Source organism: Nesoenas mayeri, assembly GCF_963082525.1.
Source record: "Nesoenas mayeri genome assembly, chromosome: 6".
Lineage (NCBI taxonomy): Eukaryota > Metazoa > Chordata > Aves > Columbiformes > Columbidae > Nesoenas > Nesoenas mayeri.
The window spans coordinates 11,305,707-11,330,571 of NC_137545.1; the positions used below are offsets into that span (position 1 = coordinate 11,305,707).

At 47.4% G+C, this 24,865-nt stretch overlaps 1 protein-coding gene across 1 annotated transcript; it reads left to right on the forward strand.

Annotated features, from left to right (window-relative positions):
* Positions 1–658: 658 nt before the first annotated feature.
* Positions 659–16,315, forward strand: MREG (melanoregulin; the record flags this gene model as incomplete). Its single annotated transcript, XM_080346710.1, has 5 exons — positions 659–741; positions 5,003–5,162; positions 13,263–13,353; positions 15,666–15,829; positions 16,181–16,315. 5 exons carry the CDS (start codon positions 659–661, stop codon positions 16,313–16,315), a joined length of 633 nt encoding a protein of 210 aa, XP_080202836.1.
* Between the last annotated feature and the right edge of the window lie 8,550 nt (positions 16,316–24,865).

Here is a 24,865-nt window from a genome sequence, read left to right on the forward strand (position 1 = left end):
AGGGTGCAGGGAGATGCGGGGGGATGCAGGGGGTGCAGGAGGGCATGGGAGGATGCAGGGGATGTAAGAGGTTGTGGGAAGATGCAGGTGGGTAAAAGGAAGATGCGGGGGGGCACAGGAGGGTGCAGCAGGATGCGGGAGGGAGCAGGGGGTTGAAGGGGAGTGGGTGAGGGTGTGTGCCCTGCAGCAGAGAGTAGGAGGGTACAGAAGGGTGCAGGAGGATGCATGAGAGTGCAGAGGGATGCGGGTTTGTGCAGGTGCCTGCAGCAGAAAGCAGGAGGGAGAAGGATGGTACAGAACGGTGCAAGAGGGAGCAGGGGGTTGCGGGTTGGTGCCGGTGGATGCAGGGGGGAAGAGGAGAGTGCAGAAGCTTGCAGGAGTGTTCAGAAGGGTGCAGAGGGATGCAGGAGGGTGCAGGTGGATGCAGCAGAGAGCAGGAGAGTGCGTGACGATGCGGAAGGCTGGCTAAGGGGGCCTGGCCGTGAGTGCACCGGCCCAGCGCCACCGTGGGAGCGGCTGCGGCAGGCGGGGCGGTGCCGGGGGTGCGGTGCCCGACTCTGTTCCGCTCCCTCGGCGGCGGCGCTGGGGGGCGTGTCGGGGGCGTGTCTGGGGCGTGGGGCGTGTCCCGCCCCGCCCAGCGCGGCTGGCGGCGGCGCCGATGGGGCTGCGGGCCTGGCTGCGCTCCTGCTGCGGCTGCTGCGGCGGGGAGGCGGCGGCGCCCGAGAAGGAGCCTCTGATCAGGTGAGACCCCCCCCCGGCCCCTTCCCAACCCCACGGCCCCTCGGAGGGTCGGGGCTGAGCCCCCTCCGCCCTGCGCAGGAGGAGGGATGCTCGTACCGGAGATAGGTCGCTCGCTCCGCAGCCACGCGTGAGCCCCTTTTCGTCCGGACCCCACAGCCTTTTCCCGTTGCCCTGGCGCGTCAAGCCGAGCCCCATTTCCCCCCTAAAACAGTTTCCAGGGATGTTAGAGCCGCTGCTCTCCGTGGGCAGCTGGCCATGCCTTGCGAGAGCCGGACGAGGGATTTTCTCCCGCGATAAGAAGCTGCTTTCAGTTCTCTTTCCACCCGCGTTGTCACGGGGGTCGGTTCTTTCTGACACCTCGCGGTGCGATGCACGCCGGACTCTGCGTGCTGTGTGCTTTTTTTATGGTTAAGTTTTAGCAAACGAACCAAGAGCAGCATCTCATCGGTGTTTCCCGTGTGCCGTTCACCACAGGGACCGTTTGGCTTTTGTCTGTCCAGGGTGGGATTTCAATAGAGAAGGCCGAGGCACCGAACAAAAAGGGGGTCCTGCCTGCAAGCAGGGGTGCGTCCATCACCGCATCGCTATGCAGGGGTCAGGTCCCACCGTTGGGCAGCTCTGTGCTGCGCCGGGATCCGTTCCCGGGCTGGGGATGCTGGAATAGAGACACACGGCACTGTCAGAGAGCTTTATATGAAAGCAGAACGCATGCTGATATCTAGAGAGCAGAATTTTCTCTCCTCCTGTCAGTCGCATCTGTCCTGCACACAGAGACGTGAGGTTGTACAAAAAGATGAAGCTCTGAGTCGTGGTGAAGATGTGAGCTGTGCAGGCACGTAAGCAGGTTTTGTGTGTTGTGAAACATCCGGGCTTGGGGTTTGCAGCACCCCTCCCTCCTTCCCCAGCTGCCAGACGGGGTCCTGGCCACTGGCAGAGCCCGCGGTGGGTGCCCCAGCCCCGGCAGGGGACAGGGACTGAGCCCTCCCCACAGCATCGGTGAGACAGAGGCTTTTCAAGGAGGAGGCTGAGATGCACCCAGGTTGGCCTACATAGATATGGAGCTATAGCAGAGCTGGCAACAGGGCTTGAAGTGTCCTGATTTCGTGCTGTTAAAGCAGTTACCTAAATAATAACCAGATAATCCTGAGCATGGGGCCTCCAGCCCAGGAAATTGGCATTAACCTAATGAGAGCTGAGCACACGTGTGGAGAGGCTCCTTCCCACCACCACGGTTGTCCCTCACTGGGCACCTTTCTTTAGGAACATGCCTTCCACCGGCGATCCAGTTAATGCTGCCTATAAGTAGGAAAGTCTGTATAAATGCTGGGCATTCGAAAAGCACCTGCTCTTGCACAAGCATGCCAGCATAATTAATCCAACAGCCTAATCGCTGGCCTGTCCCTCTTTGGGAGGATTTTGGGATTTTATTTCATAGCCAGGATCTTGCAGGAGCATGCTTGCTGTATTTTTATTTTTATTGCAGTGTTGTTTAAAATGAATAACTTCCTTAAGTTTTCAGATCTTTTAGCTGAGTTTTAGTTTTCCTGAGCTGACATTGCTATCAAAATGTTTATGACTTTTCACCATATTTTCCCCAAACGTAGTGGTTGCGGCCTCACAAATCCAACATATCAAAGAATGAAGCAGTGCGGGGGCGGTGATACATGTATAATTGGGAGCATATATTACCCGAGTTTATACAAGGCTGGCTGTAACCCGTGACAAAGCCAGTGAGAACAGCCAGTGCTGTGCGTGGAGGTGGAAATGGAGCATGGACAAAGACACAGCACTAATGCAGAGCTGGGAAAAGAAACGGCGGCCAAAATGCAGCAAAGCACCCGGGCTGCATGGCTGTCTCAGTGCGGGAAGGTGGGATCTGGCTCAGATGGTGTCCTCAGGATACAAATAAATTGGACTTTGGGCTCTGAATCCTGAAACAGGTTTAATCTGGACTGGAAGACCCTTGGAGCTGAAAGTTGTTGATGAAGCATTAGCGCTCACCATCTTTTGGATAGTGCCCAGAGTGTGAAATGGTCCAAGTCCCCTCTGGTCTCACAGAGACTCCAGTAACCTGCAGAGCAGGCTGCTGTTCATATGCTCCTTTTTCTTCATCCCATTTCTTCATTGTAAATATTGCTTGGAAGTCCAGCATGCTCCGGAGGTGCTCGCTGTTGGCAGAGCTCCCCACGCTTGGGTGGATTTGCTGACTCCTGGGCACTGCCCACGTCCTTTACAGGCTGCTGGATGCTCTCCGCTGTGGTTTGGAAATAGAGACGCGCTGGGAAGCACCTTGCAAGCAGTGGAGGAGCGGCTTGTAAAAGCTAAGGCGTGTTAGTGTTATTGCCAAATACTGGTTTTTAAAGTAAGTCAGATGTTGAGGGTACTGGTAAGTCACTGGGTGAGAAGAAGCCTGTCAAAAACAGGATGGGATGAAACTTGTGCTGGTAGCACAACTAGCTCCTGAGTGGTCCCTTCCAGGCTGGGACCCTGCCTGATCCACCTTTGAAAAGTGGTTTGAGCAATCCCACGCTGGCTCTGGTGTAGGAACAGCTGAGTTATGCCATCCACACCCTCCAAGATACGTTTATTTGCTCATCTTTAATGAGAGATTATAAGATATTATCTTTTCCCTTATTACTCGTTGCTCAGGTTTTTCGTGTGTTGAAAGTCTAATTAACCTTCCTGCAGGAATACTGATGTGAATTATTTTTTCTATTTCATCTATGTGCCAGAGCTCCTCTTAGCATCTTTTTTATGACTTGATGTCATGGGTAGAGCACCCACAGCGTCATCTGATGTTTTGCTGGATGGATTCCTTGGGAAAAGAGTGAGGTTTGGGTAGCAAATAGGATAAATAGTGGGTTGTTATAATAAGAAGTGATCAGGGATTGCCACAGGATGGCTGATGAGACTATTGGGTAAGGCCAAAAATATTTCTGTTTGCATTGTTTTCCTCAAGTGTCTGGACTTCTTGATTAGAAACGTTATGGAAATACTCCATTAAAAGTTCTCCCAGCAAAACTAAATAATCCTATATAAAAAACTGGATGCCACAGTAGCAATATAAAGCTATAAAACACGGAACTGCCACCAACGCAGAGAAAAGCTTGGTGGGGACAGCCTTCCCAGATGATGATGCTCTGTTTTGCTGACTGCTAAGCAAATAAAGCCAGGCGTTCACAAGCAGACATAGGATGTTTCCATCCCCCAAATTAGGATGGGGAAAATAGAGCTGCAGGGTCACACAGAAACATGGTCACAGAGGTGGAAACCCTGGTGAACATCCAGTCTAACCCCTGCTCAAGCAGGGTCAGCTGGAGCAGGTTGCCCAGGACTGTGTCTAGTTGGGTTTTGAGTGTTTCCAAGGATGGAGACTCCACAGCCTCTCTGGGTAACCAGTGCTGTGTTCACCCACAGAATTTAAACAGAATTTCCTATATTCCAACATGTGTCCTGTCATGGACCACCACTGAGAAGAGTCTGGCTCTGTCTCCTTCACTCCCTGAGGTATTTGTATATAAGATCCCCCTGAGCCACCTCTTCTTTGTACTAACCAGTCCCAGCTCCCTCAGCTGAGGTGACAGGTTTTGTCCAAAATAAAACCATGCCCAGCCGCAGCGCCTTCGAGCAGAAGATGGATAGAAGTTGCTTCTTTGGCCAAGATGCAAGGGAGAGGCACTGCACGTAGCCATCCTCTTGCCTGCTGCACAAAGTCTCCGTGGGGATGGGTCATGCTGTTGGGGTCTTGGCACGGCTGCAGGGTTAGCTGAGCAGAGAGAAAATACCCTTTGAAACCACTGGGATTTTTGAGCCTTAGTTAATTAGAACTGTTCCCACATTAAGCTTGGAGAGGCTGGGGGACTTGCACAGGGTTTGGGGTGGGAAGGCATGATGGGGAGCAGGGCAGGGGGCTGTGGGGAGTGACAGGGAGATGCTGCCTTTCATCCTCGCAGATGCATACTTGCAGTTCCTCCATCCTAGTGTCGTCATCTTGGTGTCGTTAGCAAATTGTGCGTCTAATGTCTTTCGTGGCAGCAATGCCTGGTTTGAACTATGGCTTGTGCAGCCAGGATATTTGCTAAGGTAAAGAACTCTTGCTGTCTTCCTGTTCCCTCCTTCTCCTCTTCCTCCCCTCTCCCAGGCAGGACACTGGGTGCAAGAGAGGATGCTGCAGCCATGGGCACTTGACCCTGGGAAGGTAAAAGGAGGCAGCATGATGCTGCAGTGGGTAACGCTGCCTCTGCTCTCCCCACCTCTGCAGCAACAACAACCCCTACGCCTCCTTTGGAGCCACGCTGGCGCGGGACGAGGAGCAGAACCTGTGGAGCACCCCACACGACGTGACCCACACGGAGGCGGACGATGACCGGGTGCTGTACAACATGATCGTGGTCAGGAACCAGCTGGACAAGGACTCGGAGGTGAGGCGGTGCCGTTCCTCCTGCTCAGGTTCACTGCAGACCAAGGCTCGGTGCCTTCATCGGGTGCTTTGGCGGTACCTTTATTTAAGTCCTCGTTAAACTGCTATAAAGACCCCAATGTCCCCCACTGTGGCTCGTGTAAGCATCAGGTCCTTCCATCCGCTCCATTGCCCTCCAGATTTTATCCTGTGCCTGGTGTGGGTGCATCTGTAGCCATCCCATCCCTGGGAAGCTCAGGGTTGTCTCTGGTGGCTGAGCCAGGCGAGCTGCCCTGAGCTGGGATGTACCATGTCCTACAAAGCACCTCTACCACCACACCCCTCAAATGTGTACTGGTAGCACTGGGATCCCCAGCTCAATTTCCTAGCTTCACAGGCTGCTTTTTTTTGTCTGATATTTTCCTACTTTGGCCTTTCTGTGATCAGACTGGCATTAGCCTGGCCTGCCTGGCAATGGCAGCGCCTGAAGCTGAGCTACCGCTCCATTGACACGTCAAGTTAAATACTCCTCTAATGGGTTATACACAATTAATGAGAAACGGAGAACTGGCACAGCGCTTAGCATGGAAGGGAAAAATCATCGCTGTTACATAAAGGCTGTTTTGCAGCCCTGATTTCCTTCACTAAAGCACTTCGGTGCAAAGGAGATTTCAGTGGCCTGATTAGGAGCAGGCTGTAGCAAATAGTGACATGTTTTCCCCTCTCTGATTGCTTTTAAGACATCACAATCTTTGCAGGAAAGCCTGGAGGCTTCACATTTAATTTCAATGTGTTCCCACTTTATCCAGGAGACCACAAGACTGTAAACTCTTCCTCCTCTGATAGTGCCCTCAAACCAAAAGCTAGTTCAGCTTTCATGAGAAACCTTAAACTCCAGACATACAGCTGAGATCAAACTTACAATTTTTAAAACTTGAGATAATGCAGTCCTTATATACGGTTGGCCAGAATCCCCATTTAATGTTTGTGGGGTTTTTTGTTTGTTTGTTTGTTTTCTGGGGATTGAACTTATCATGGTTTTGACACAACATTTTAATGGCTGCATGTAACCTCCTCAGCCACCTCAACTATATTGAAGATATCCTCTTCCCTCCCCACCACTGCTTTCTATACCTTGCATTTGCTTGTCTTGGAGAAGACAGGGAGCTTCATCCAGCCCAAACTGGTGAAAGCAAACAAGCACAACTCCGTTTAGGAGGCTGTGCCGGTCCCAAGTTTTTGCAGAGCGGTGTGTACCTCAGGGCATTGCTGGAGCTCCTCATTGTGGCCTGTGCCTATTCGAGCAGCCTTTGGACTTGATTTAGGGCTCATTATGAGGCAGGCCTCCTAAAAGCTATTATTATTTATAAAACGGTATCATAAGTGGACAGGCTGCTACAAATACGGCTCCTTGGGCGAGGGAGTGTTGTGTGTCAGCCTTGCTCAGGTTGCAGAGGAGAGCATCAGTTATGGGTGAGCAGGAGAGCACTCCTGCACCTGCCTGTCCTAAACCCAGCATGTCTGCCTGTCCTCAGCACCATGTACCTGCCTGTTCTAAATCCAGTGCTTTCTCCCTGCCTTCAGTGTGTCTGTAGGGTTTTTAGCAGGTTTGAGCAGTTGCTGTGCCCTGTCAGTGAGAAAAGAAAGTAGAAAGAGCACGGGGCTTCCTCTCCACAACAAATGTAAGATCATATACCCTGTTTTTCTATGCAGTGCAATTAATAAAAAAGCCTGAGCCTACAACATCAGGCTGACTCTGAAGAAAGCCAATGCGCAATATGCTTGATTTGAATTATGGCACAATGCCCTTTGCAGCTGTTGATTACCAGCCCCTCTGCTGCCTCTGGTTTACAGCTGGGGAAACTGAGGCACAACATATAAGCCTGGCAAGCTGCTGTGGTTTCCAGCTGCAGCTCCTTCTGAGGGGCAGAACAGGGACAGACTTGGCTGGCAAAGCAAACATTCCTGTGTTCAGCCCCGGGTGCCGAAATCTCTTCTTACTCCAGTGAGCATTTTAAAACCAGGCCAGACTGCATTGCCCTCCCCTCCTAATGAGACTTCAGCCTTGAGAGAAAGGGGAAAAAAGTCTGATTGCAAAACAGCACTGGGCTGCAAAAGCCATAATCTGCTTTGGGAGCTGCTCTGCTCCTGAAGTCCCTGGGGGCAGTATGCAGATGTGGCAGGACAGGGGACAGAAGAACGGTTTCTTGTGCACTAGCGTTATGAAATCATAGGTCCTTTTTTTTCTCTTGGTTAAAATCGGACTGAAATGAGAACTAGTCCCTGTATTTCTGCTCCTTCATTTAACAAGGAAATTTCAGTGTGCTTGTACGCTTTGCCATTCACCACCTTTATCTTTGTGATTTCCTAGCACAGAACTTTGGAAAGATCCCAAAGAGCAAGTTGCTCTACATCATGTGTGTTTCCATGAAACCGGTATTGTGGGTTTTTTAATCTAGCTAATCCACTTCTGCTTTCTTGGGTATTTCTTTCTTTTTTTTTTTCAGTGGTTGTTCACTTAGAGACAAGGTGCTGTGAGCTAGGACAGGAGAGGCGATGGGCCAGGTGCAGTCATGACATTGGTGCAGTGCTGGAGGTCAGCAAGTGTGGTCCATGGTGGCTCTCTCCTGGCCTGGGCATCGCTGCACTGTGGATCGCTGTAAATAAGTAAACCAAACCGTGTATGCAAAGGGCCAGGTGCTCTGACACTGAGTGCACCCTGTAGCTCTGTGCGTTAGATCATTCATGGTGGGGCTGCCAGCAACTCACAGCATTGGTGTCCTTGCTTGGGGACAGTTCCTTGCCCCCACCATGGGACTGGACCCACACGTGATCCTCGTGGAGCCATTTCTCCTCTCTGCCTCCTCCCAACAGCCCCACTCTGGGAAATTTGGCAGCTCCAGCCCGAACTCAGTGTGACCTTAGCTGGCGTAAGGGTGGCAGCGCTGCCCCACCCTGCTCCTCGCCGAACCAGGGCAGCAAGCTCTTCAAAGCGAGCACCGTGACGTCCCAGGTGCGCCCCATTTCACTCCCACTTGCTCATCCTGCTCGGCGCTGTGTGCTGGGGTGACAGCTCATGGGGCTCTTGGCCATGGTGGAGCCTGCTGAAGCACCCAGCGGTTGCCAAACCCACTGCGCAATAGGTACATGAGGCAAGATTTGCTGGAGCTTCCTAAAATCGTAAGGGCAACTTGCAGCTTCTCATTTCTCTCTGCCTGAGGCCGATGTGTGTGATGTGCCTGGATGCACCATCAGAAGCAAAGCGTGGGCAGGGGCTGCGTACGCAGAGAAAACCAGAATAACCGTAGCTGAAGGGCTGGCTTAAAGGGGCTGGTAAAGCTGATGCAGCCTTTGCAGATCAAAGCTGTCATCAGAGCTTCTGAAGGCTGGGGTCAATGTTTCAAATATAGAAAAAAATGTTGTGGTTTTCTTTTTTCCTCCTCCTGCCTTGCAGCATCGTTGAACCTGCTGTGGTATAAAGTAAAGCCCCAAATCTTGCAGGTGAACTGAGGATCTCTAGGAAGACAGGATGTTATTTAAGATGCTGCATAGATATACAGGCCAAACGACTGTTCCAGCACGTACCCAGCTAGCGAGGATAAAAGTGTTTTATGGGGAAGGGGACTCCCGTGGCTCTGGCAATCCTCCAAAGTCAGCAGCAACAGCTGGGTTTATTGGGTTTATGTGCATGGTGTGGCAGATGCCCCATTCCACAGGGACTGGTTTGTGGTGGCCCTGGTGCCTCGGTGTCCCCTGGTGGGGTGTGGAATTACCCAGCCACGGGCAGAGAGCCTGAGCTCTCGCAGCAACACCAGCTTTGGAGAAGGAGCCAGGTTTAGAGCAGCTGCGCCGCGGGTCTGTGAACAGAAACTAAATGTGGATTTTTCATTATGACTGAGTTCAAAACCGCCATTCTTATGGCTTGTTGTAAATGCAGTGCTTCTTTCTCCTTTTGGCTTATTCCCTTGGGGAAGGTGGGATCATAAACCCCACTAGCAAAGGCAATTCCTCTACCTGCATCTCTGCTGGGGGCCTGGCTAGTGGAGCTGCCCTGGCACAATCCTCCTGGCAAGCCCATTAATACCCTGACAAGGCCTATTTTTCTCACCTACAGGATTATTCTTTTTTAAAGATGTCACAGAGAAGGTCAGTATCACAACACACTGTGGCTGGGGCATCAAGAAGTCATGGGATTTGCCAGGGATTGGGGATGCAGGTCAGGGTACCCAGAACTGACCCACTTAATACATATGAAAAAATATTTATGAAATCCTGCATGACCATCTTAAAACAATGTCCAATTTAAGCTTATTGTAAGCTGAGATGTCAGTCAATGGTTCTATATATGAGTGTGGATCTAAAGTTTGTATTTGCTCTACTCCTTCCAGTGGACCCAGTTTCAGAGCCAGAGCGGGAGCATCCCTGGATGTGGTGTGGGACCTGCCTGGTCTTGTGTTTTTCAGTCTTTCCCTAATAACTCTGTTTTGACCTCATTTCCAAAATAACTCTTGAACAGAGCGGTGACACCAATTGCGTTCAAGAGAATAAAGGAGAAGGCTTCAGTAGAGGATTATTTTGGCAACGTGAGGAATGCTACCCACTAATTAGGAAATTTCCATACAAGTGGGGATGAAAAGTTGGACAGTACTTGCCTGTTTTCATGGCACATTTTTTCCCAGAGCTCTTGGTTATGTATCAACCTGGCTTATATTTCAGGCCCAGCATCTCCTCACTTCAATTTGGCATTTGCAGATTTGATATATCACACTAGAGAGTCCAGGGTAGTTTTCCAGGTGACTATTTGAAGGGCTTAGTGCTCAGAGGAGAGAGTTGATGGAGCTTCCCTGCTACTCCCGGGATATTATTGCTTTACACACAAAGGGTTTTCTCAAGCGTTGACTGGTAGATGTTGTGTTTTAAACCTATGTAGGTTTAAAAGGGCAAAACTGGTTGCAAAAAACAAAGCCAGGAACTGCTTTGTTTTCCTGTGGTTAATTCAGGTTTTGGCAAAAGGGTATTTTTTTTTTAAAGGACTGATTTTGAGAGCATCGCTGGGATGTCCCAGACCCATAGAAACACCAAGGAGTTTGGTGAAGACCAGTCTCCTGCTGTACTTTCCCAGTACTGTGTGCGAGAAACCTCCTCACCACTGTAGAAGTTACAGGTCACGTCTTGGTGACTCACGAGAAGTGCGTGGGGAACACCCTGCCCAAAGCCTCCCGTGTTACCCATTCCTGTGTGGAGACTCAGGCAGGACAAACTTTGTGCTTCTTCTGATGTACAGTTAGAGGGAGATGCTTTTTAGAATAATCTTAGGGATGGAAAGATGCTCTTGACTTTATTTCCTTGTTAAAGCAACACAAAGGACAATCCCCTGCCCACAGCCTTTAGGATGTCTCTACTACAAGGAGTCCCCTGGGAAAACTCAGTGTTTTCTGAGGCTGATGGAGAACAGGGCACAAGTCCCTTTGAGAGCTCGGCCCGTATGTGCCAAACCTCATCCTGATCTCTAGTTGCTTTTCAATGACTGGCACCACATGCAGCATCCTTCTCCCAGCTCTCTCTACAGATATATAAATACATCAAGCTCCACACTCAGGCAAAAGTAATGCTACCGAAACAAGAGGTGTGTCCTCTTGGCATCACTGTGAAGCATCATTTTCTGTACCAAAGCCACTCCTTTGCACACTTCCCAAATTTTTCATCAACAGAACACAGTTAGAGGTCCTCTGAGACTAAACATGTGCCATGTATATGCATTAAATATGCTTCCGTAATGCAACTCAGTAACTACAGCATGCAAGAAAGCCATAACCTAGATTCCCTTAAAACAAAAATAGACAAGGGAAAACCAAGCTGCTATTAATCCAGAGAAAATCAGGAGCAGCTTCCTGCATGCTAAGCACTGCTTGCTGTTTAGCTTAGCCAGGAGTCTGGTTCGCTACCACAGGGTAAATCCCCACAGCCCCAAAAGCTGCGGCCCCGTGCCAACAAGCCACATTCTGGGGAGACGAGCATCTTTCCCACCTCTCGTGTTGCTAATTCAGCAGCCTGAAGCACGCCTGGAGTCACAGTGGCTGTGTTGATCAACCCTGTGTGTTAAAACACTTGTTTTTCTCTGCGGGAGGGCAGAGACACGCAGTTGATGTCCCCACCAGCACGCTCAGGCTGGTTTGCTCTCCTTTCTGCTCATGCCATGGGCTCACCAGCAGGCTGGGCTGTTCCCGAGGGTCCCCACCAGCAGGCAGCGAGGCATCATACAGCCTTAATTCTCTCTTTAGAAACTTCCAGGTTTGCAATAAACTTTCCACAAGGCTCTAATGCTTTTGGATGCCTTGTGCCAGCAGCCAGCTGCCCTCCTGTGCAAACAGCAAAGCTGTTCTCGAGTGCTGCTGCAGTCAAGGGAGAAGCGGAGCTCCCATCTGCAACGCAACAGCTCATTGTGAGAAGCAACACAAAGCTAAAAATGAAGGAGATTTTGCTCTGCGGGGGCGTGAGTGGTACAAAGTGGCTGCAGACAGAGCCGCATTTCCTCTGCTCTCCTGACCTGAATTCACCAGTGTCTTTAACCTTAGCGGCTGCGTCTTCCAAAGCGTAATCTCCAAGGGGTTCCTGCAACTATTGCTGAACAACAGGAAAACAGGCTTGTCATTTGATTCTCTGCAGTCGTGGTGTGTCAGCTGGGTTCAGGAAAAAAAAACCGAAACACTAAAAAAAATCTCAAACTCTCTATCAAATGAAATGAACTCTTTAAAGCAACAGGTGTCAGAAAACCAGGGGGATTTCTAAAGCCCAACCTACCTTTATGGGTATTATTTAATCCCGTTGAACCCAGCATGTCACGTAGGAAAATCCCAGGGAGACAGCACAGATTAACACCCGTTTATTCTGCACAAATCCATCTATGTAATCTGTTGCTGAGAAATGAGATTAATTAAGGTTATTAGAGCATGTAAATTACTTGAGCGATGTTATGACCTGCTGTGTGGATGCTTCTGTAAATGCATCCTTTTCAGTGTGTGCATTGATTAAAATCAACTAGGAAAAGTACTCCTGGCTTTCTTGCAGAATACATGTGTTTCTCAGGAACGTGTACTTGTACAGATGTGTTTAATTGTGCTGGTATAACTCTAATAGATAACCTCAAAACCTTCCCCTCTAGACACTGTCCCATTATCCAGTTACAAAACTTGAGGTCAAGTGCAAGGATTTAAGCTGTATAGTTAAATGAGGCATTAACTGCAGCAACTGGCTGTCACTAATAGTTATTATGTCAAATGACTCCAGCTCAGCCCTCAACCATCCACGTGGATCCCTTTTCTCTGCTATTTAAAAAAGGGTACCCCAGCCTTTTAAAAAAGTATATTTTTCTTGTTTTCCAGTACTTTTAAAAACCCGCCTGCTTCAGTTAAATGCCAAACAGAGGGTTTAGTTTGGAGAAGCCGCTGTACGTGTGACTGTACTGAGAGCAGTAACTTTTTATCAAACTTTTATTTTCCCAAGGGCTATCATGAGCTGTAAGAAAACGTGCCATGCCAGTTTTACTCTGAGGGTATGAAAATAAGGTGTTGCAATAGTTTAGAAAAGGTAATAATTAATACGTGCTTGTGCTTTCCCAAGCTGATAAGGCTGAATAAGGTGTTCTGACAACCTCAGGTTTTAATACTAGCAGGGGTTTGGGGTAAAGAGCTTTGGACCAAAGAGGCTGAAGCCTCTCAAATGAACTACATTTGTAATTTCATGTTGTTCTCCAGCCTAGGACAGTGTTACAGTTTCTAGCACAGAGCAGAGCAGCAGTTTTATGGTCTCACCATCTGACTGAGGAAACCACTTTGGCCACCAGCAATGTCTAAGCTGAATTCTGTAATCCGGTTTCAGGGTACCCAGAAGCCTGTTTTGTACATGCAGAGTAGATACAGAGATGTTGTAACAAATGTCAGGCTAAAATATTCTATGCAGATAAGTGTAATTTCTTCCAGGGGCAGCAGCAGCCTGGCCATTGACCCCCCAGTGCCAACACCCGCAGTTCAGCTCTGTTTCTGAAAGCTGTAATTCCTAGAAAAGCAGCAGAGACATCCCCACATGCAAATGATTGAATATCTCTTACCCTTTTGCTTTGCAGGAATGGCAAAAGCTCAACTATGATATTTATACCTTACGGCAGACACGAAAAGAAGTGAGAAGCAGGTGGAAACACATCTTGGAGGATTTAGGTAAGTTGGAGGACAACAGGATGTCATTTCTGTGGTACTGAATAATAAGTCCCGTAGTGGTTGAGGATGGGAACAGCTCCACAAAATCAGGCAGGTGGAGGAGAAAGGGAGGAAGACAAAACAAGATTGCTGGGAAATGCTGTCAGGAAGCCCACACAGCAGCTGAGAGGCTGCCCAGACTCAGGCACGGCTGGGGGGAGACGCTGCCACCGTGTCTGCGGGCATGTCAAAAAGCCCACGGATCACAACCAGAGGGAGAGCCTTTCCAGCCCATAATAGCATGCACACTCATCCATTGCAAACTTCCTTGTGGAAACTTAGTAGTGATACCTGGGACTTCACCCTGTTTTTTTTCTAAACAAGATAAACAGGGAAAAATGAATATTCCTTTCAGATTTGAAACACAGATACATGTTTTTCTTCCTTAGCCCACGCCAGCTGATCCAAGCCGAACCACCAACTTTGTTTGCTCTGAGGTGGATTTGAAATATTCTTTCACCAAACAAAACTGCTGAGCAGCAGCCCTCCTACTCCTGCTGTTTGCCAGCCTGCAAACAGGGAGCTGCACCCACTGGTCCTGTGGCGGGTGTGACAATTTTCCCAATTGCGTTGCACACAGCATGTGACACTTGGGTGAAGGAGACACATCATGCCGGCACATCAGTGCGGTGGCTTGCATCATGCGCTGGAGGTGGTTGGCAGCTAATAAGAGGAGGATGCACGAGTCGAGCGCACTTGTTGGGCTGTTCAAGGATATTGTCACTAGGAGAAAAAAGAGATGGGTATCTCAGCCACTCCTGTCCCACGTGCCATCCCAGCATCTGGATGGGAGGAACATTATGAATTCATAACTAGGTATCAGTGTTAATCTTCACCCAGGTGCTCGTGCAACCCATACAGGCCAAACGTGGGAGGGATTGCTTGACATCCTTATATCTGTTACTGCACATTGACAAAGGCTCTCCCACATCTCCCTCATGTCCACAATGGCTCCAAAGCTGTTTTGCAAAGGTTGGGGAAGCTCAAAGACAGAGATCATTTGGCCTTAGCAAAGCCAGGTGTGCAACCAGATGTGAAAAATGCCATCTTTTGTTACCTAAACCTGTGCTTTAGTCAGAAGACCACCACTCTTTCCCAGTAAGTATTTTCAGGTGAGATACATCACCACCAGCTCCCAGCTGAACAACAAGTTAACAGTAGCCATTACACTTAAATATCTCTGCATTCATTCTCCTCCCTGTTTCCTTCCTTTGATACCCTTCTTATAAGAGATGCTGACTGCTACAGGAACAATTACCCATGCGTTCGTTACTGCTGCAGGCTTTTTACAACTGTTACCTCCCAACATCTAGGCATAGTTGCTGGGGTCCTCAGGAAGCCCCAGCAGCCCCAAAAGCTCCAGCAGCATCAGGAACATGCAAGAGCACACTCTGGGTGTGGATGTTCATACACCTTCTCTGGAAAACTAGCAACAAACTTGCTCTGATTATTTTTTCCAGCCCCACCAGCCATCTCATACCTGCCCCAAGAAAATGCTAGGTTTGTTTTAGCAAGAGTAGAGAATTGTCGAGGGTTAAGATTGCAGGGTGACAATAAAACCCTGGCAGATGTATTGTTAACCCCCTCTTCCCCCCCACTTCCCCTTTTTGCCCCTCCCTCTCCCCCCTTTCCACTAAGGAGAGGCAATTGGGAGGAAAAGAAGAACAGAGAGAAGAGAGTTGGAAAAAATTAAAGATGTTTTACTAATGCTACTAATAAGAATAGAGAAAATAATACAAAATATACAAAACCAATCTTGAAAGTCTCAGCAACTGCAGAGCCGGCACCCAAAGTCCTGGATTAGACTCCACAGCCAAACAGAGCTGGATTCAGTCTCTCACTAGCCCTCAGTTCGCAGGGACAACTAGCAAGGTCCTCTCCTAATGTCGGCCATAAGAACAAGAGAGCGAGATCCTCGTGATCTCCTATGTTATATGAAGTATTCACGTGAATGGAATGTTATACACAGTTGGTCACTTGTTTCTCGTTGCCCCTCTCGCGAGATGTCCATCCATGCTTATCAATAAGTTTGCATTCCATTGCTAGGTTTTACCAAAACATTTGTCTGGTTCTCCAGGAAAATGCAGTTAATATGAAGGCTTTAGCTGACAGGCAAAGTTCACTGAAAGAGAAACTTGTTTTTAACAAAACCAGGACAGGAATGCAGCAGCCCAAGGTAGAGGGGGAATAAGCAACCTTGCAAGGGCCTGGAGGGCTCAGGGATGACCCTGCTCACATGTTTGACTCATTTCTGTAACACATCTCTTTCCTAGGTTTCCAGAAGGAAGCAGACTCTCTCTTATCAGTGACCAAACTCAGTATCATCAGTGACTCTCAGAACATGGGCAAAGCCCGAGACATCTTGTTAAAGCTCTCCGAAGAGACAAACATCTTCCCGACCAGCTGGGAGCTTTCTGAGCGCTACCTCTTTGTGGTGGTGAGTAGCTCTGAGCCTGCCTGCAGCCCCTGTCTCTGCAAGTAAGCTCAAATGGAGGGGAGCAGATAGGTGGATAGCACCAGAGGATACTCAAATACATGGATGCATCTGCGGCATCTCCATCAGATGTTGCACCTGTAGCTTGGCTGTTCAGCTTCCTTGGAAATGTCAGTGCTGTATCATCATGAATTTGCATCCCCAAGTTCCTTTAACCCCACACAGCCTGTTAAAGTGGGAAAATATTAGACCTAATTCCTGGCTTAACCTGAGAGCAGCTGTGGGGGGAGGACCCTGGCCAGGGAGACACCTGAAACAGCCTGTAGTAACCACAAAACCCACTTGCTTTGGCAGGATCGGCTCATAGCTCTGGACGCTGCAGATGAGTTCTTCAAGATGGCCAGTGTGGTGTATCCGAAGAGACCCAGTGGGGACAGAGTGGACAATAGCCAGAAGGCCCCGCAGCACATCTCTGCTGTGATGCCCTGAGGAGCACACCTTTCTGGCACAAGATGGACAGCGAGTTTCTTTCCCTCCAGGACCCAGCTTCTCTGCCGAGGAGTCAGCACAAGTAGTGCTGCTCCTTGTTTTCCTGCAGGGAAGCAACTGGGCAGCCAGAGCGGAGCAGGGGGGCCAGCAAGCTGTGCCCATCAGGAGGGCACAGGAAGGCGGATTCTGGCCCCGAGTTGCTCCCAAACAGAAGGGAGCAAGAACTGCTGTAGCATAGCCCCGGTGGGAGACCACTAGCTGAGTAGTATGTGCAATAGGCACGAGGAGAACCTGCCACACAAGGCGTTGCTACCAGTAGCTGCAGAAGTCTAGATGCCTCTTGTTACGAGTGCTGCAAGGAGATCCGTGTTTCCACCTTCCACTGGTACCTGCTACTGTCCCTTCCCTTGCCCCTGCTAGCCAGGAGGGCCAGTGAGGGAGGAAAAATACCTCAGCTGTCTACAACTCCATGACATTTCTCTGTGCACTGGTCCTCTTCCTTGTCCCCATCCCCTGGCAGCACCACTGGGCAGGTCCCAGGTTCAGCAAGGATGCAGGAGCAGCATGTAGCCATGAGAAGAGTGAGTGCTGGGTGGCAAAGCTCTGGAGCAGCGCTGCAGCTGGGTGCTGTGTTCCCTGCCATTAGGGGTTTGGAGTGCTAAGCATGATATCTTAGAAGGAGGTAGATTTTTAGGAAGGTGCTGAGGTCAGACCTATTGAGAATTTGGCTCCTGTACTGTCCTCTGATTGCTTGCCCAGCATCTTAAGTCATTTCAGAAAGTTTTGGTCTTAATTGCGTAAAAAACCACCCCACTATAAAGCTGGATGTAGTGTCAATATATACTGTCCCTGCTGTTAATGAGGATTTTTAATGAACATACTTTATATCTTTGGATTTTTTTCTGATAATGAGCAATAATTTTAAAACAAGATTTCATCTTTTAAAAACAAGTGAAAGTTTTTCACTAGTTAACACATGTGCTGCTAATTCACCAGTCAAAGATGCTGGTTACACAGGACCTCCCAGAATAGCAAAACAGAGCTTTTATTTGTTTATACTTACAGTGTTTTAAATGTATATATATTTATGAATTGTTTCTGTTCGTCAGTCTTCCTGGGAACCATTTGCCTCAACTCAGGCCATCAGTGAAAACTGAGTTTAATAAACAAAACACATTACAAAACTAAAGTTTCTTACTTTCTCTGTAACCTTTTTCAGGCAACAACATGTATCTTGATTGCCATTAGCAAAAGGGTTGAGGTATTTGAAGAGCATGTGCTTCTGGGACCTGTTCTCCACACATTTAAGGCTGCCTGTTGACTTGCAAGATTAGGGTCATTCGCCAGCCTAAGACCAACATCTTCATAGGAAACAGTGGGGATTTAATTTAATTTCAGTGGGTTTGGGAGTTAGGTGCCCAGTTTCCACTGATTATTATTATTATTTTTTTTTAAGCAGAAGTTCAGCTGCACTTTGGAAAACATCTAACATTTTATAGAAAAACTTCAAATCAAACCCTAGAGATACCATGCACTGAACAAACCTGTTGCACAACAGAGGTTTGGTGGTTTGAGGAACACCGTGCCAAAGTACACGACACCACCCAAAAGCCAGCCCTTGGAACATGTTCACTTTATAGTACTACATGTTACATAAAGCCACCTGATAAATTTCTAGATGTTGTAGGTAAGAAAAAGAGATATCTTGTTAACTGGGGTGCTGCTTGTTTTTGCAACAGGTCACGGTTAAGCGGTGCCTTTGCAGAACCAGCGCTTGCCATCCCTTGGAGCTGTGAAACCGGCTCCGATGTCAAGAAAATGCAATTTGTTGTAACTTAATACAACAGAAATTGCCTAAAAGGGACAATGGTTATGATCTCTGAATGAGTTTAGCTACTGTGCAGGAGAAGCACTGAGTTTCTGAGCACAGCCACAGGGAGGAGCAGGAATGAACAGCAGCACCGGATCAGAGCGGAGCCGCTCGCTTCTGCACAGCAGGGAGGAGGAACCAGGCATGGGGCTTGTGTGTCCGATAATGTACCAGTCACAATGTGGACAGAAAGGTCTGTCAGTCCCAGCCCTCAGATAAAAGCGGTCATGGGGCAACCTTCAGATATTACAAAAGAACCTTTGGCTAAGTAAAAGGATGCAGAAATTCTAAAAATCTACAACTTGAAGTTACAGAAACCAGCACAAATTGTTGCCATAGAGGTCCAAGCCCAAGTATGGCATTCTGTTCATCTCAGTAGGAAATGCCCTATCTTTCAGGCATTTCAGATAAAAGACTGAAAAACTGTATTCCAGTTATCAAAATGCAGAGAGTAATTTGCCATTTCTAACGTGCATAGAAATTACCAGGGAGATGCACATCCTAAACTTTTGTTTTGCTCAGATTTGGGCTTCCTTTCCTGCCAGGAGAAGGAAACACAGTGTGTCTCCAAGCAAGCCTTTGGCTGTGTCTTAGGGACCAGCAGTAGAGGACGTTCCACCTGCAGCCCAGAGGCAGCACACACTCACCACAGGGTTCAGATACCCCCCGGTTGCCTATTGATACTTGTGTAGCAGAGGTGTTTAAAAGCTGTATTTAGGCTGTAACAGCAGAAAAGTTACCAGTGTCTATACAGCAGATACGGTGGGGCTGTTTAATGGCAAGAACAAAGGTAGAGAAATAGGCACAAGCAAATGTCTCCCAGTGCAACTCATTCCAGATTTTGGGCAAGTTAAAATCACTGGCGCAGGAAAGGCTTCTGGACAGTACTTGCATTTTGGGTCTCATACTGAGAACATGAGATTAAACTGAGGAAATGTTCAGATGGTAAAAACAAGTCAGATATACACAATCGAGCATCACACCCTGGAGCTGTTGCAGCAGACTGAGTGTCACGGGCCTCAGGGTGGCCATGCTGCCTCGCCAAATGGACCAGGGCACCTCATTAGCCAGAAATTCTTCTCTACTGAGAAAGATGGAATAAAGATTTCATAAAATGCTTAAGTCTCAAACAGCACCCAAGCCAGAGGCTCCCTGGTGATGCTGCATCACCACCATTATCCTGGGTGGGGGGACTCATCCCTCAACAAGAGCTGTTACCTTCTTCACTAGAAGAAAATTTGCAATTCTCCTGTTTGATGCATCACCCAGACCTCCAGCTGCTGTTCAGATGGGCTTAAGTCTCCTCTATGGCCTGTGTCACACCTGGACACGTGCACCGATGTCTTTGTCAGCCTACAGATCTCAGGTGCCACTAGATACCTATATGCGGGGAGGCAAATCCTGCCTATGCCTCGCCAGCACCCACCTGGGAAGTGGTGCCTGTAAGAGAGCTCAGCGAACACCAGATGCCACTGTTCCCTTAGCCATGGTGAGGGAAATCATGTTTACAATGCAGAGCAAATTCTTCCAACCTTTTCTTGCATGCACCAAGTCTCTCAAGGCTGCAAGAACTGGCTTTCTGTGAAAGGCTGGGGTTTAGATATTGAATTATTGCTCTGGTGCTTTCTGGGAGACAGCAGTGAGCCCATCTCTCTTTCAAAGGTTCACAGGGCTGGGACCAGGGACTCTGTTCCCGCATAAAAGTGGCACTTGGTGTGGGGCTGGCTGCTGCAGGAATTAGCATGTTCACAAAGAACATTTATTTTCCCGAACAGAGGGTGACACCAGCACTCCTCCCTTAGCCAGGAAAGGAAAAATACCAAGAATTCTTTTAAATGAGTAACGTGAGAGGGTTTAAAGTACATCTGGGTTCACTTAGCTTTCAGATACAAAGTCGATCTGAAAAAAAAAAAAAAAAGTAGTTAACCATTATTTCAACTGGAAAGAAAGAAAAGAAAAAAGTGGGGGATGTGGAATAATTTTCTTCTATCCACAAGCCATTGACATGCACCACTTGGGTTTCCTTTTCCTTTGCCACAGCGAAGCAGACACAACTAACACAGTTCCTGTGATAACCTGAAAAGAGATAACCACTGAATATGAATCAGGGTAGCTTCTCCAAAATCAGGTAAGAAATCCCAATTTATACCAACTGATGGTCTAAGCCTCTACCAGCACTCATTTGGTTATTTCAGACGTGCCTGCATCAACCATGCTGTTGAGCAAACCTGACAAAATGCCTGTGGTTAATCACCCACCACTACATTGACTTAACAGTGGCTGAACAAAGTATTTTAGTTCAACACTGTAAGGTTCCTTTCCTCTAAATCAAAACTGGGATGGTGTACAGGGCAATTGTCATCAGTAATAGAGACCAGCTAGAAACAAAAATCAATTTATTGACCATCTTGACTGTGCATATGCACACATGTTTTTTTGTCTTCCAAGTTTTCCTAGGACAAATATCATGAATTTGGCAGGCTGAGAAAACAAAATAACGGTGGAAATTCAGCTGTGATCTAAGACAGGCAGAAGGTGGCAGTGCAGGTGTTTGGTAAAGGCTGGAGCAGCAGCATGCAAAGGAGACAGAAGGCAGTGGCCTGAAAGAAGTCAGGCTTTCCAATTTACTTGCTATGGACGTAAATCACACTGTAAGTTCTGATAAATAATGAGAATGGACACGGGAAAGAAAACTGTCATCTTTTAAATTTCAGCTATAGGAAAAATTACCATTTCAAACCACTCAGTTTCAATCATTTCTAACGTTAGACATTCCAACGCTTACATACTCTTCCTTGAGGGAAAGCGTGTACTTTTCTAATCTAATGAGGATCAGTAACGCTGAGTGACTTACCACAAAATAGCTCTCCAAAAGCATTTCTTTGAAGACAAACAACCATTTTTGCATGGGGAGTCCTTGTTAGGCAAGTTATGGATTATCAGAAACATTTATTTGGCTTACAAATTGCAGACCTTGCGGACACATCCATAGGGGAGCTGGCGTCGCACAAGGGAGGCTGTGGAGAGATCTGTTCACTGGCTGCTCCCAAATGCCCTAAGAAAAGGCTTGCATGGTCAAAAGCTCGTCTGTTTTTTCTATCAGCTGCTCTATTGAAATGTACCACCTTTCCCTATAAGCCTTATCCTTACCCTTTAAGGACATCAGACATTTTTTCAAAGCAGTAATAAATTCAGTTGACTATTTTGTCTTACTTAGAATATGAAAGGAAGATGCTATGGAGACTGTGGGCACCCTTGACATGATAGGATCCCAGTGGCATTAAAATAAACACATTTACAGCCAAAGAGGTAGAGCCGTATCAAAGCAAAGACGAGAGGGCAGCAAATGGAGGCAAACAGGCACAGCCCAGCTGCTGCCCAAGAAAAGGAAAGAGTATTTGGCAGGTGGAGAAGGTTGTGTGCAATGGGCACAGTGTCAGTGCCAAAATATGTTGTGATGGTGAGGCAGGGTGCGTCATCTGGGTAGCACCAGCAGGATGAAATGTGTTTGTGTATGCTTGAATAACCATCCTTAAAAACCCTGTTTGATGATAGCTCACCAGCAGATCAGAAAGAAGAGATATTTATGAAACGATGTGTTACCAAAAATTTATCCTTTCAAGAGTGGCAGCTTTATATCTGCTAAGCTGCTGGGATTCTTTCCATTGGCTTGAGCAGGGTTTGAGTCAGACTTCAGAGACACAAACACCAGGGCAAGTCCAGACACAGACACCACTGAAGTCAAAAACAAAACTCCTGCCAGCTGCCCATCTATTCCTCTTCTGCATCAAAGTCTCAACAATAACAAGTATGGTTTATGAGAAGATTTCCGCAACTGATGAGAGGATATACCTGTTCTTGTTTAGAGGAAGAAAGTAAAGCCCAAACCAATTCTAATGGCCAAGGGATCACAGGGAAAATTCAGGTCGGAGGAGACCTCAAGGAGGTCATGTTAGCCAACATCCTTCTTGCTTGAAATAAGCTCTCATCTTTTGAAAATGGCATCAGCAATTTATATGGAAAACATTCTTGACATACACAATAATTGCCGTAGCCAAAAGAGTAGTGGTTGGTACAGAGGAAATATATATTAATATATATTTTTTTCCGATTAAATAAACGAAATAGAAGATTGGTGTAACTCATCTGGAAGGCAGGTTCGGAATGAATTAATCCCTCTATGAAATACTCCTTTGATATCTCAAACAGGGTGATTCACCCCACCTGGGACACGTCCAGTGGGGTGATGTGCTTTGCAGGGAGCCAGCAGTTCCCAGTGAGCTATTTAGGGGCGAAAGGGGAGGGAGGGAAGAGAACAGTGTTATCTTGGTGATAGGGAGTTGCCCTGAGATTTGAAAACTCGATTTCCATTCCCAGGGCTGCCCCATCTGTGTCTGCCTTTTAGGTCATCCAAGCGCAGGATGAGGAGGTCGTACCTACTAGAGCTGATGGCAAAATGTTCTTCCTACCCTGGAGGGGTTGTTGGGGTCTTGATATTCCTGCATCTGTCTTCAAGCAAAACTTTGTATCTCTAAAACATTCACAAGGCTATTATCCAAAAGACTCTGCTATAATAATTTCAAGATGGTTTGCTTCAATTTTGACTTTTTTTTAATGCTCTCCAGCTTTTTAGTATAAGCTAAATAAAGCATTGTTTCTAGCCAGAAAATAAAACTTCAAATTTAGATCACAGCAGTTCCTTTCAAAGCAGCGCTAAAACTTTTTTCAATTTGGGGGAATACCTATTCCCACAAATAGTTTCAATTCTGATAAATCAGCATTTCCAGACAGAAAATCGGTTTAGTTTTGTTTTAAATCCTAACCCTGCCTAAAACTTAACTCTTTGTTATGAGCTGCTTTGAGATTTAGTAACAAAGCATGCTGCACAGCAGTAAGTAGAGTCGTGATTATTTTTCAAGTGAAAATTACATTTCAAAACATAAGGGAAGGACATCTTTTAATCATTTTGACTATGTTTAAGTGAGATCACTAGGAGAGACTATAGCTCTGCAAAGGACACGTGCAGGCATGCCTAGGAATTTGGCTTGCCTGCAGTTTATCTGTCCCAATTGAAGACAGATGCAGCCTTTCTCTTCCATGAACATTCGTGAACTGGCAGATCTGCTGAACAGGGAAACAGTTAATATATAGCAACTGTTCCTGAACTAATCAGACACTGGCTTTAAGAGGGTTGTTTGGCTTTAACTTGCCTAATTGCATGAAGATGATTTTCAGTTTTCCTTCTTAGACAAGATGCAGCCCAGAAAATACTCAAGTTTGGGTAATAGTGTAGTTGGCAGTTTCTGTCACTTCTCTGAAGCCTATGACAAAAGAGGGGAATTACAGGATGCGCAAAGTATCAAAGTGGCTTTTGCTCCAGTTCTGCTTTGCAGAAGTCAAGGAGCTTCCCCAAAGCACATACAAACATAATGGGAATGGGTGATGGTTTGGAAAGCCCAACAGGTACTCAAACCTGCCCCTTGTTTAAATATCTGAGGATTCACCCTGGACCTCCACACCACCATTTCTGAGCTGAGGGGCTTAGCAACATCCTACTGATGAGCACATCAGGCGCATGGTGAAGCTGCAGCCCCATCTCCACCAGTGCAGCCCCGATGAAATGAATGTATCTGAGTACCTGGGTTATCACATGCCAGGAGAAAACGAGACCTGAGTCAACTCTCCTGCAGCCCTGATGTCTCCTGTAGCTCAGTTCAGCCCAGACACACTTCAGAGGTCAAACATGGTCACAAACGCAGCAGCCTGTCACTATTCCTTGCTCCTTGCACAGCAGCAGCACAGGGGAAGCTCCATTTCACAGGGTTGTATGGGCAATCAGACTGGCTGCATGGATCCAGCAACCCCGGTCACAAATAACACAAACCCTGCAAGACAGACGACGGACAAGCAGGATGGTTAAACGTAAGCTCAGTGCAGTTTTTGCTCCCGTACTCAAAAATAACACTTACTAGAGATAATTTCTCTTTAAATTATATATACGTGTTATCTAGGGTCTCAAGAAGTTTCACAGCAAGCAACACACATGCTTCAAGCTACTGCAGAGCATCTGCAGGATCAGAGCAAGTTTCTCTCCTGCCAAGCCTTTATTTTTCTTAGCAGCGACAATTTACATTACTAGTTATAAATACTGGGGCTCATTTTTCAACCCATTGCCTCTTTTCAGATTCTTTCCTTACATTTTATTATTCTTATTTCATGTTAGGTTTACTGTTACATGTTTTCTGCCTTTGAGCCTTACCTTTCACACCTCCCTATTTCCTAGTTTTTATTATTGTAAACCTGTACATTTTAAAAGTTAATGAGGTGGTAGGGGGATGACTGGGAACAGGACCGCCTGATGTCAGCGATTACCAGGCTTTTCCTATATTTAGAGCAAAATGTAACCGTCAAACTATGTGAGCTGACAGCCAGCAAACCTACAGCTATACTGTGAAATACGTGGTACAGACACAACTGCCAGACTAGGACTGAGCCTCCCACGCACAACACTAAGCAGAAAGACTTGCTAGAGATAACAAAACTCCTTTTTTAATGATTCATGGAAACACAGCCATTGACTTCAGCAGAGAGAGCTCCAGGCTTAAATCTGGGAGGGTTGATAGTCACCGTGCAGTTTCTAGGCAAAAACAAACACATTTCTCAGCACTGAAGAAGGATCA